At 47.0% G+C, this 12880-nt stretch overlaps 1 protein-coding gene across 1 annotated transcript in view; it reads right to left on the bottom strand.

Annotated features, from left to right (window-relative positions):
* The window catches only part of Gpr39 (G protein-coupled receptor 39), a 204156-nt gene extending 193058 nt beyond the window's left edge, over positions 1-11098 (bottom strand). The window contains exon 1 of the mRNA XM_042258024.2: positions 9752-11098. Within this exon, the coding sequence (XP_042113958.2) occupies positions 9752-10607 (856 nt within the window). The 5' untranslated portion in view covers positions 10608-11098. The remainder of the gene's footprint in view (positions 1-9751) is intronic.
* Positions 11099-12880: the final 1782 nt, after the last annotated feature.

The raw sequence follows: 12880 nt of genomic DNA, 5'->3' as shown, positions 1-12880 counted from the left end.
AATGGATAAATAAAATGTGGTACATATACACAATGGAATACTACTCAGCAGAGAAAAACAATGACATCATGAGGTTTGCAGGCAAATGGGTGGATCTAGAAAAAATCATCCTAAGTGAGGTAACCCAGACTCAGAAAGACAAATATGGTATGTACTCACTCATAGGAGGATACTAGATGTGGAACAAGGATGACTGGACTGCTACTCACAACACCAGGAAGGCTACCTGGAAAATAGGACCCCAAGAAAGACAAGGGGATCACCCAATAAGAGAAATGGATGAGATCTACATGAACAGCCTGGATGTGAGTGGGGGTAATGAAGGGAGAGGGTGGAGGGAAAGAGAGCTTGGGGGAGCAGGAGATCCCAGCTGGATCAAGAACAGAGAGGGAGAACAAGGAATAGGAGACCACGGTAAATGAAGACCACATGAGAATAGGAAGAAGCAAAGTGCTAGAGAGGCCCACAGAAATCCACAAAAATGCCCCCACAATAGACTGCTGGCAATGGTCTAGAGACAGCCCGAACTGACCTACTCTGGTGATAGGATGGCCAAACACCCTAATTGTCATGCTAGAAATCCCATCCAATGACTGAGGAAACTGGATGCAGAGATCCACGGCCAGGCCCCGGGTGGAGCTCCGGGAGTCCAATTGGCGAGAAAGAGGAAGGTTTGTATGAGCGAGAATTGTTGAGACCAAGGTTGGATAAAGCACAGGGACAAATAGCCAAACGAATGGAAACACATGAACTATGAACCAATGGCTGAGGGGCCCCCACCTGGATCAGGCCCTCTGAATAAGGTGAGACAGTTGATTGGCTTGATCTGTTTGGGAGGCATCCAGGCAGTGGGACCAGGTCCTGTGCTCATTGCATGAGTTGGCTGTTTGAAACCTGGGACTTATGCAGGGACACTTGGATCAATCTGGATGGAGGGGACTGGACCTGCCTGGACTGAGTCTACCAGGTTGATCTCAATCCTTGGGGGAGGCTTTGCCCTGAAGGAGATGGGAATGGGGGGTGGGCTGTGGGGAAGGCGGGGTTGGGGGGTGAGAACAAGGGAATCTGTGGCTGATACGTAGAATTAAATTATATTGTAAAATAAAATAAATCTTAAAAAAAAGATCAGTTCCCACCCTTTCCTTTGTCTCCACCTGGGGAGCCTGGCTGCAGGCTCCCACTGTGAAACCTCCCCCACACTTAGAAGCTTAAAAAGGAGACCCCACTTTTGCCTTGCGATCTCTGGTTCCTTTCTTGAGAGACCCGGCCTGCCGTCTGTCTCCAATGCTGAGACCTGAACTCTCCTTGCGGCCGCTGTCATGCTGTTGCCTCTGTCTGTCTGTCTGTCCATGGCATCGACAGCTCTTCTAATAAACTCCTTATTCTCCTGCCATCCACCTCAGTGTCTTCTTGAGCCCCTAACCCATCGGAAACCCAGCATAAAGCCCTGCTAAAACCTCTGCGTAAACATAACGTTGAACTGTTTAACAAGGACTGCTAAGAGCTAAGAGCAGCCTAATCACATTCGCTCTGTGGTTATTTCTGACAGGAGCATATAGTTAAAGTTGCTATTGTGAGGTTGATTAGCGCAGAATGGTCACTGGCTGGAAGAAGAGAATACCTTACGTATCTACCATGGCAGCCTGGCTTTCCCCTAAAGTTTCGTGTTTATTTATCTTGTACGTATGTGTGCCACAGTGTGTGTGTGAATGCCGGAAGATAACTTGCAGGAGTCAGTTCTGTCTTAGTGCCGTGTGGATGCCAGGAACTGAACTCAGACAGTCAGGCTTGGCAGCAAGTACCTCTACCCACTGAGCCACCTCACCCACCCCGGCCTCTCATAGGTCTCAAAGGATCCAGGTCCCCTTGAAAGAGGGCATTCCTGATCAGACTGGGCCGAATGTGTTTGAAGAATGATAACTCCACAGCTGGCCTGTCCAGGGTGACACGGGACTTGACTTCTGTATCGATTGCCTTCCTCACCACTGTAGCAAACACCTGGCAAGAAGCAACTTAGGGCAGGAAGGGTTTGTTCTGCCTTAGAGTGTGAGGATGGACAGTCCATCATGGTGGGTGGGAAGGCAGCAGGAATGGGAGGCATCCGGGTAGGAAGCAGAGATAACTGTCAGTGCTCAGCTTACTTTCTCCTTTTTCTTCAGTCAGGACCTCGGCCCATGCAATATTGCCACTCACATTTAGCATGGTGTTTCCAACTCTGTTAACTCAGTGTGGAAAGTCTTCCACAGACAACATGCCCAGAGCTCTGTCTCCGAGACGATTCTAAATCTTGTCAAGTTGGCAATGGAGACCAACCATGACACTTCCCAAAGTCCAGCTTGAATGGAAACTAACAAACAAACAAAAACAAAACAATGAGGACACAAAGCTCCAGGGTATAATTGAGGAGAAAGTTACTGTAGAGAAGAGAGAAAAAGAGCCAGAGGCATCTGGAAAGGTCCAGACTAAACTGGCTATGAGAGGAGAGAGAGGCAGGGGAGAGAAAGAGAGAAAGAGACAGGAGCTAAGAGAGAAGCCTGGAGCCAAGAGGCCAAGAGACTTGATGTCCAAATTGGCTGAAGTTATTTCTACAGGGATCAGAGGCTGGGGGAAGCTGTTCCTGGGTTGGAGAGTTTAGGTAGGGGCCAGGGTGTGCCAGCCAGGATGACTCTGTAACAGGTGCTGAGAAATGCTGGGAGAACCTGGGGACCAGGTCTGCTTTGATATGTTAAATGGGAACCGCAGTTAGCCATCTCACCTGAGTTTGAGACCTAACACAGCTGAGGCTTGGTCATTTATTTATACCGCCACAAACATCTGTTGAAATCTGCATTGTGCTGCACGCTACTGGGATGATGGTATGTTGCTGAGAAAAATGAGGTTAAAGAGAGGGTTCAGTTGGCAAAATGCCTGCCACATAAGCACAAGGACCCAAGTTTGAATCCTGAGAACCCATGAAAAGGTGGGCATGGTCAGGGACCTCTGTAATTCTAGTGCTGGTCAATGTAGACAGTTCCCTGGAACTTGCTGGTCAGCTAATCTAGACAATTGGTAATCTCCAGGCTCAGTGAAAGACTCTGCCAAAAATAATGGAAGACACCCAGCATCAGATTCTGGAGTATACGTACGTACGTGCTCATACACGTTCAAACACATATGTTAACATCTGTTACACACACACACACACACACACACACACACACACACACACACACGTGTGCACATTGGAAAAACAAAATTAGGAACAGCTCCTGCCATCAAGGAATATGAAGAAAACCAGACACCATCAAATGATTGCACAAGCAAATGTAGAATTACTAGTGTTAGTTCTGTGTCGAGGGCGTTTTAATGAGGTTGAGCTCAGTGTCCCTAAGATCTTGGAGAAGGAAAGTGGAGCTATAGGGACGAAAGCATGTAGAGTCTGACAGAAAAGCAATTAGACAGGACAAATAACGTGTAGCAGCCAGGCGATGAGTTCAACCGTGTCTACTGAAGGGCTTGTAGTTGGAGTATGATGCCCAGAACTCAAGGATGTGACCCAACTTTTCTCTAAAGCTCAGTGAGCTTGTAAGGAGTTGAAGCTGGAGAGTCAACTGGCCGGGGAGAGAGCAGAAGGGCAAGGTGGGGATATGACTCGGTTGGTAGAGTGCTCAGCTAGCAGGCATGAAACCTGGATATTCCAGCCCCAGCACTGCATAAACTGGATGTGCCAGTGCACACCTGTAATCCCAGCTCCTGGGTGATGGAAGCAAGAGGATCAGAAGTTTGAGGTCATTCTTGGCTACAAAGTAAGTTTCAGGTTAGCCTGGACTACATGAGAGCCAGTCTAAGCAAATAAAAAGGGCCTTGGAGAGGTGGCTAGCAGTTAGGAGCACTGGCTGCTCTTCCAGAGAACTGAAATTCCATTCCCTGAACCCACCTGACAGCTCACAATCATCTGTTACTCCAGCTCTAGGGGATCCAACTCACCCTTCTGGCCTCCAAGAGCACTGCACACACATTGTGCATATATATGCAAGCAGGTAAAGTACTCACACACATAATTTTTTGTTTGTTTGTTTTCAAGACAGGGTCTCTGGCTGTCCTGGAATTCACTATATAGACCAGGCTAGCCTCGAACTCACAGAGCTCTGCCTCTGCCTCCTGAGAGCTGCAATTAAAGGCATATGCCACTACACCCAACCAGGAAATATTTTTTTAATTTAAAAAAAAAAAAAAAACAAAGAAAGAAAAGGCAGAGAGAGCTGGTAGTGGTAGATCAGGGGTCATTGTCCAGGAAATAGGATAAGACTCCTAAACTTCCAATTTAATATTCTGCTCATGTGTTGTCTCCTCATACATGGGTTTTACTCGGCACAGTCTGGGCATTAATAAGCGGGATGCTTTGCTCAACCAAGCCACCTACACCCTGATCATACTCTGGTAGCCCCCATGAAGCATGCAACAAAGACAGACAAACAGGCATGCTAATGAAGGGGGCCTAGGATTCCAATATTCCCTTCCTCAAATGCTGTGCATGTCTCCGACAGAGAAATGAAATCTCCGAGACAGCCTGATTATACAAATAAAGCAGCATTATTGTATTTGTCTACCAGGCTGATCGCAGGAAATTTGCAATTTATGATGGATTTCACAAATAGAAAAAATAAACAGGAGATATCATTTATTATAGCCACATCTACATCAATAAAGGGAAGGAGAGAGAGTGGCAATAATCTGAATACTTGAGGTAAAACTTTCTCCTGATATATTCAAGCATTTGAATCAAAATACTATCTTACACTAAGAAGTCACTAATTTAATTTTGATGATATTTCCTGAGAGACTGGGTTGATAGATCATTGTACACCACAGAAAATGTCTTTGCTTGGAAAATTAAACTAGTCAAGAAAACAACTATTAAAATGTGCTTACAGTGAGCTAGGGATGTGGCTCAGTTGGTAAAGACCTTGCTGAGAACGCAGGAAGGCCTGGATTCCAATTCCAGCCCTACAGAAACTGAGCATGGTGGGTGCACACTTAAGCCCAGCACTTGGGATGCAGAGGCAGGAGGATCAGAAACTGGAGATCACCGTTAGTGAGTTCAAGGTCGATCTGTGCTACTTGAGTCCCTGTCTCAAATAGAAGCTACAGAGATGTTTGTGGGGTTAAGAGCACTGGCTGCTTGTGCAGAAGATCCAAGTTCAGCTCCTGACTCCCATAAATTGATTTACGATTGCCTGTAACTTCAGTTCCAGGGCATCCAATGTCCTCTTCTAGCTTCCCGAGGCACATGTAAACACACACACACACACACACACACACACACACACACACACACACACACACACACACTTAATATTTTAACAAATATACTATAGACTGGCTTTCTCCAGAGGGTTTCCTTTGTGTTTTTCATCAAGATAACCCTTGCTGAAGTACCTGTCATGGGGTTATCCACGTCATTGCTCTGCCCCTTCATATTTACCTGGTCTAAAAGTCAGATAGACTCTCATCATCATTAGTGGCTGGACACATTTGATTCATGGGTTTCTTTAGTTCCCTTTCATCGATTTCATGAAATTCTGTGCCCGATTACAGCTCAATTTCTGTGTTCCAATGGACCCTGGAAGTTACATGGAGCTGCTGCCTTGAAAGGTTTCTGAAGGACCACAAAAATTATATCTATGTGCATCTTTTAAAAATGTATTTATTTTTATGTATATGAGTGCTTGCCTGCATCTAAGTGCCCCATGTGAATGGCCATGTATGTTCACACATACACATCACACACAGATGGGAAGAAGGAAGGGAGGGAAGAATGAGGGAGGGAGAGAGGGAAGGAGTCGGGAGGCAGACGAAAGTTTTCAGGAATAGGCACTTTTGCGTTATTAGGGTTTATCCTGCACATTGCTTTCGACCTATTAGGCATCTCAGCACTGTTTCTTTTCCCAGAGTCCCTCATTTGTTCTCATTATTCACCAGCCCAGCACCTCAGTACAGTGGAGGGGTGACTGCAAAAATATGCAGAAAAGAAAATTAATAATCTCCAGAAAGGCTTCCTCATCTCACTTGGGTTTATGAATTTTGGCTCCATTATACAGAAGTTAGAATTTTTAACAATGAGAAGGGAACCCTTAATTGATTTTTTATTGCCTCAAGTGCTCCAAAGACATATTGTGTTCTGCCGTCATTTACATTTCATATTAAATTCGAAATATGTTTGAATTGAGCAAATATTTATTTTCATTTGATCCATCTGTTATATGAAATACTAAAAAGACAGCTAAATCACTATATTAAATTCAGTGGTTTGTAAACAATTTATATGTTCATTTGTTCCGGGTTAAAAATGCCCCAAAGCACAAGTTTATGAAACCCACAAAGCAAATTGCATCGTATTAATCTGATGGATGCAAGCCATGGTTTCCTCCTCTTCACTCCATTAATTTACTCCCTAACTGGAGTTAATTAGTGAGGTTCCTATTTTTAAAAGTTCTTTGAAACGCACTGGGGAGGGGTGGTGGCATTTGCAAGCACTGCATTGAAAACCTACCACAGAGAGGATGGGCTTAATGCACATGGTAAATTTCTCCAGCTCTTCTCACACACTGAGTACCTGATTGTCAGTCAGCCATCTCTATGCTGGGAGCCAGTAGGTGATTAATACAGAGCTGTTAGAACGAAAAAAGAGGAGTCTAGAAGGGAAGGAGAGAAAGGTGAGGAGGAACTCATTTGCAGCAATTACTACTGTGAGAAATGATCTCCAAGGGGCTGTCCATCTTCAAATAAAAGTCTGGGGTATTCTGACCATATCCCCTAAATAGAGACTGACGCCCTACTGGAAAATGAACTGTCATCCCCACGGAGAAACAGAAAAAACAGACACAGAGATTGGTCAAACGGAGGGTAAAAGGTAGGGACTATGGAGGTGGCTTTGTGGTTAAGAGCACTTGCTGTCCTTCCAGAGGACACAGTTCAGTTCCCGACACCATGACGGGGGTTTACAGCTAGATGCCTGTAACACCAGGTCCAGGGATCCAATGCCTTCTTCTGGCCTCTCTGGGCACCTGCTCACACAGGCACACATTCACACATATAAAAATAAGTCTAAGAAAATAAAAATCAACTCTTTAAAGCACAAACTACAACTAACGTTTAGGATAAGTCCAGGGGGATTCAGAAAGGGGAAAAAGTTTCTCCCCAAATGTTCAAGCAAGCACACACGATCACCATTCCTCCTGGGGTATTCTGCGCAACAGACAGAGGGTGACAAAGACTGCATTGGCTTCAGCACCTTGCCGTGTCCCGGGTCACGTCACCTCCTAGAGCACCAGCCTGCCAGCTTAGGCTGATCCTTCCTTGCCTATGCCCTGCCTTACATCATTTTCCTCCACCAGGACTGTGGAAGTCTGGGATAGACCCCCATTTCCCAGCCATGAGGTGGGTTTGTGGATGCTGTTGTGTGTTTTCAAACATGGTGTCGTATATGCTGGGCTAGGCTAACTGAGGATAACTGTGACCTTCTGATCTCCCAGCTTCCACCTCAGAGTTCCGGGATTACAGGTGCCCACACCCTCACTCCCGGTTGTAGGCAGTGCTAGAGACATGCTAAGGACTCCACCAACTGAGCTACCTCCCAGTCCATCTTTGAAGCCTCAAATGCCTCCTCTATAAAATGGAAACATAGATCGCCCAGCGCCGCTGTGGCAGAAGAGGAAAGGGCACCAAGATTAACACGTGGAAGACCAAGGGCCACAAGCAAGGCAGAGAACATGCACAGTACCCAAGAGTGGGGTAGGCGAGCACTATGTAAATGACCCACAAAGATCCCAGCTCCAGGGATGTGAGCCCGTGGGGATTCTAACGTTTCCCAACTCTCTGGCCCATTGCCTTGGGAGTGGTGACTTCTTTCTTACTAAACTGTCTATGTTTATACCACTATCTAAATGTCCTCGATCCAATTGCTTGTTCCAGGATACAAGAACCCAGAAACGCCAGCTGGTGTCCTGGGGACCCTTCCACGAGGTCAGTGACATAGCCCTTGATGCCAGATGGCCGGCCACCCACATCATGCAAGCCTGCGCCTTATCATTTTCTACAGACTTAGACTAAATCAGCAGCTGACCCACCTCAGCCAAAGGCAGGGCTGACCCTTACCCTTTCACCCCTGCCTGAACCCCAGCCCTGGGCCCGGCTGCTCATGTCTCTGATATGCAGCAAACAAACAACCCCAGGATTGATTTCTCTCAGGACAGCATGCTGAAAAGGGAAAAAGAGGAGAAAAATGTGCGGAATCTCAACTCTCCCTTGACCCAACTCTGGCTCACATACCTATGATGTCACCTTTCCCTTGTTTCCGCCGAAAAGAATTTTTTTAACCCTTTGGTGACACACACACTACACATGTCTGAGTTAAAGTCCTGGCTGCCAAAGGACAGCAAGAAAATCTTCTGTTGTTTTGTTTTAGTCTTTTATTATTATTATTATTATTATTATTATTATTATTATTATTATTTAGTCTTTTATTAATTATCTTATAAATAATAATAATTTTATTATTGTTTAGTCTTTTATTATTATTATTCATATATGTGTGTATGTCTATGTAGGATGTGTGACTGTTAGGTGGAGATCACCCACAAGAGGCCATCACGTCCCCTGAAGCTGGAGTTTCAGGTAATTACGAGCTTCTGGACAAGAGTGCTGGAAGTCTAAGCAGGGACCTCTGGAAGAACAGTAAATTCTCTTCACTGCTGAATCATCTTTCCAGACCTTAATTTGGCTCTTTGTTTTGCTTTATTTTTGTTTTTGTTGAGTCTCATGGAGCCCAGGCTAGCCTCAAACTCACTATGTAGTCAAGGATGACCTTAAATTTCTAATCCCCCTGCTTCCACGTCCCGTGGCTAGGATTGCAATGGTACGTCACAGTAAGTTTATGTAATGCCGGGGATGGTCTCAGGGCTTCCCGCATGGTGGGCAAGCTCTCTACCATCCAAGCCATCTCTAAAGACTCTCTCCTGAAGGCATTGGGGTCTTCCATATCACTGGCCCCCTAGAAATAGTCCCCTCAAGTCCAGAGAAGGTCCTCAATTTGAAATACTTGTATCACCACCACATTTGGGAAGCAAACAGCTTTCCCTGGCCTAGAATTGGGGGCATTAAGAAATGTTGAGGCCAGGTCCTGGATCAGATAAACAGGAAGCTCTGGTATGCTTCACTTTCCAGGGACCCACAGATCCATGGCCCCAAGCAGGGAGTAATCATGTACATCTCAGAGGGAGCGAATCAGAGCTCCAGTTTCTGAAGACTTGCAGGTCACTCCTGCCCAAAATAGCAATCTAGAGAGTCAGGATCCCTGACAAGCCAGCCTCTTCTAAGGAGGAGAAAAAAAAAAATAGGGATAAAATTTCCCTGCCTGATCAAGGCTCTCTGGTCTAAGGGTCCAGAAGATAAGAGTTACTCTCTTTATCTCTGAAGGACATGTCCCTTTCCAAAGGACTCCCGTCTGTCCTGGGTGACTTAATTTGTTCCTCTTATCTCCCAGTATTTTCATCCAAGATACGTTGTTTACAGCCTGAAGTCACAGAAATGATGTACCCGACCTTCCAATGTCACAGACCACAGATTTCCTAAACACAAAGAAGAGACGTCTCTCCACACACCCCGATGAGCACCCAGCCCTTATGCAGCTACCTCTCTTTAGCCTCAATGAACTCGGGTTTTCACTTCTCTCAGGCCAGAAGCCCCAGGATCGCCCGCGACCCGGACTCACTCAGGAATATGATGGTCTGTCTTCTCGCTGTCCGGCTTTCCTCACTCTCTGACTTCCTCATCTGCAGCTGTGGCCCGCTTCCCGCCAGGGTACCGCGCTTGCTCCTCGTTAGCACTTTCATCATATTCCAACACATGAAAGCCACAGACGCCAGGACCACCAAGTAAACTGAGAAGGCCCCAAAGATGCTGGACTGGAAGACAGTCCAGCGGCTGGAGAGGTTTGTGCAGATGGACATATTGGAGGTCTCCGGTTGCTCGTGGTGGCGGGTGCGAGAGAGGTTGCAGCTGAATCCTCTGCGGGTGGGCACAGACACCAGGGGATACTCGATACCCATGGCAAAGAGCAAGGGCAGCGCCACCAGGGCCGAGGTGACCCATACAAAGCCGATCAGCAGTTTCACCTGGCAAGGTCCGGACAAGGCCTTATACCTGAAGGGATGGCAAATGGCAATGTAGCGCTCAAAGCTGAGGGTCAGCACGTGCAGCAATGTGGCGTAGCTGCACGTCTCAAAGAGGAACGTGTGGATCTTACAGGACAGCGGGTAGCTGGGTGTGGTCAGGGGGTTCCAAATGATGCTGTAGAACTCCATGGGCATGCCAATCAAAAAGACCAAGATATCTGAACAAGCCAAACTGACCATGTGATCTGTCACCTCCTTCTGCAAATAGCCCTTTTTCTGCAATACCTGTGTGACCCGGATGGTGACGCTGTTGCCCAAGATGCCCACCACGAAGATGACCAGGTACACCAAGAAGAGGGTGATTTTGATCCAAGTGACCACCTCAAAGTCGGGGACCTGGTTGTGATCGATGACACGGGAGCAAACATCGCTGGAGCCACTGGATGAAGCCATGAGGAAGAAAGAGCCAGGCTGCCAGGTTCCCAAATGTCTCCACTTCCCTTTCTTCCTCTTCCCAGAGAAATCCCGCAACTCACCAGCGTGGGCGCAGTACTTTCCAAGTCACTGGGGTTGGCTGGCCAAGGGTGACTTAGTTTTTCGGCTTTCTCATTGAAACTTCCTGGAATAATTCACCCTAGGATCCCTGGCGGCGCCAGTGGGTGGTGGTGGTGGTTTGGAAATAGCTGCTCTGGAGTGAGGAGAGACCAGTCAGGGGAAGGAGGCTCTGACCTCCCTACCCAACTCAGAGCGAGACCCGCAGTACTTGGCCTGGCTGTGGGTCCTGCTCTCCTTTCCAGGTCCCTGGCACTGGCCTCCCCGGTCGCCTTGTAGGAGCGAAGCAGAGAGGTCTCCCACGGGTCAATCATTAACCACAGCTCCTTCTGCTCAGCAGCGGGCTGCAGGACCAGCCCAGCCGCGGGTCTGACTCAACACAGAGATTGTGGCAGGAAAATCAACAGCCACACCTCCCTCCTCACTCTGGCTGCAGCCTCCAGGCCAGCCTTTGAGACCCGGTCTCCACTGGTTCAGGAGTCTGAGACGCCCTGCCTTGTAGAACTAGTTTGGCTGTGGCTTGCCCTGGAGGAGCAAGCGCTCTCCCGGTAGTGCCCAGATTATAGGATACCCAAGTATTTGCATGAATTACTGACTTGAAGTCAGCCAGCCGCCGCTAGGCTAATAAGACCCCCTTTGAGTCCTGTCCAAGACTCCAAGTGTCTTGCACAGTGCTCTTGCTGCCTCGCCATCCTGCCCAGGGCCCCTAAAGAGCTTGGTTGTGTCACCTAACCACTCTTTCTCCCAGAGGCAGAATTCGTCATCAGTTGGGAATGCAGATGGATTGGAAAGGCACCTGCTCCAGATCCCCGGTCATGGAACCACATCCTTGACAGAAAGCTATTTCCCAAACTCAAGAGCCAGAGCAGGAGTCTGCCTGCTGTCCTAGAGGTCCGCTGCTTAAAAGGGTGGAGGTGTTCTTAGAGACAGTTTTAGCCTCTCAGATTTAGAAATTTCATCTTCCAGCTCTAAATCGAAAATGAGAGTGGGAGCAAAAGAGAGTGGGCGGTCCTGTGCTTTGAGGGACACCCGACAGTCAAAGTGTGTTCTGACATTACTAGATAGGACATTACTGGAGAGGGGGGCTCACGCTAATCAAGTGCAACTGTCTGAAAAAAACAGATCCTTCTTAGTCCCTGCCCATCTTGACAACAGTCTTTCCTTGTCGCGGTCACCATGCTTGGATCAACATTTTAAAAACGGAAGGTAGATTGAGTCACCTTCGGCCATAAAAGAGTAAGTTTTTAAAAATAGAACTTCGGTTTTTTTTTTTTTTTTTTTTTAGAGAAAGGGTCTCCCGTAGCCCAAGCTAGCCTCCAACTCCATGTAGGCCAGCATAACCTTGAACTCCTGATCCTTCTGCCTCCTTCCAAGTGCGGGGATTACAGGCATGTCCCACCACTCTTGGTTTATGACTTAGGGTGGGACCTAGGGCTTCGGGCATGCTAGGCAAACACTTTACCAACTGAGCCACATCCTCCTCCCTGTGTGTGAAATCTTAAGAAAAAGTAAAATACATAAAAACAGTGACCTGAAAAAGGCAATTCCCAGACAGAAGGAGGGAAAGGAATTGAGGCCCACGGGCCAAAGGGTCTCAGATTTCCCTTTGCTGTTGTAGCCATCTGTTGTGGAGAACTACATACTCTTCAGCATCCTTATCACAATTTTTTAGGCTTCCTGTCTAGGTTGTTACTTTTTTCGGGGGTAGTGTGGGGGTCGTCTCAGAAGCCTTCTGTCTCTCTTTCTCAACTTTGAGTCTGCTGTCATCAAAACCACTGCAGGAGAAGCTTTCTTGTCCTTTCCAGTCACTGGGAGTGTGACCATGCTCCAGGGACTGTATGCAGAACATAAATTGGACCTTTTTAAAAATCTTTTTTGGGAATTAGGTCAGTCTTAAAGGGGGGGGGGCAGACCTGGAAGGACTGGGAACTAAGGATGATCGGAGTACATTGTGTGAAATTCCCAAGTAATCAATAAAAATATTGTGTGTAAAAAAAATGTTAAAAAAAAAAAAAAAGGAAGAAGAGCCAGGTGGTGATGGCACACGCCTTTAATCCTAGCACGTTGGAGGCAGAGGCAGACGGATCTCTAAATCTGAGGCCAGAGTGAGTTCCAGGACAGCCAGGGCTACATAGAGAGACCCTGTCTCAGAAAAAAAGAAAAGAAAAGAAGTA

The sequence above is a fragment of the Peromyscus maniculatus genome, chromosome 11 (genome assembly GCF_049852395.1).
Source record: "Peromyscus maniculatus bairdii isolate BWxNUB_F1_BW_parent chromosome 11, HU_Pman_BW_mat_3.1, whole genome shotgun sequence".
NCBI lineage: Eukaryota > Metazoa > Chordata > Mammalia > Rodentia > Cricetidae > Peromyscus > Peromyscus maniculatus.
The sequence above is the reverse complement of the archived record's forward strand: the minus strand, read 5'-3'. Positions and strand labels throughout refer to the sequence as shown.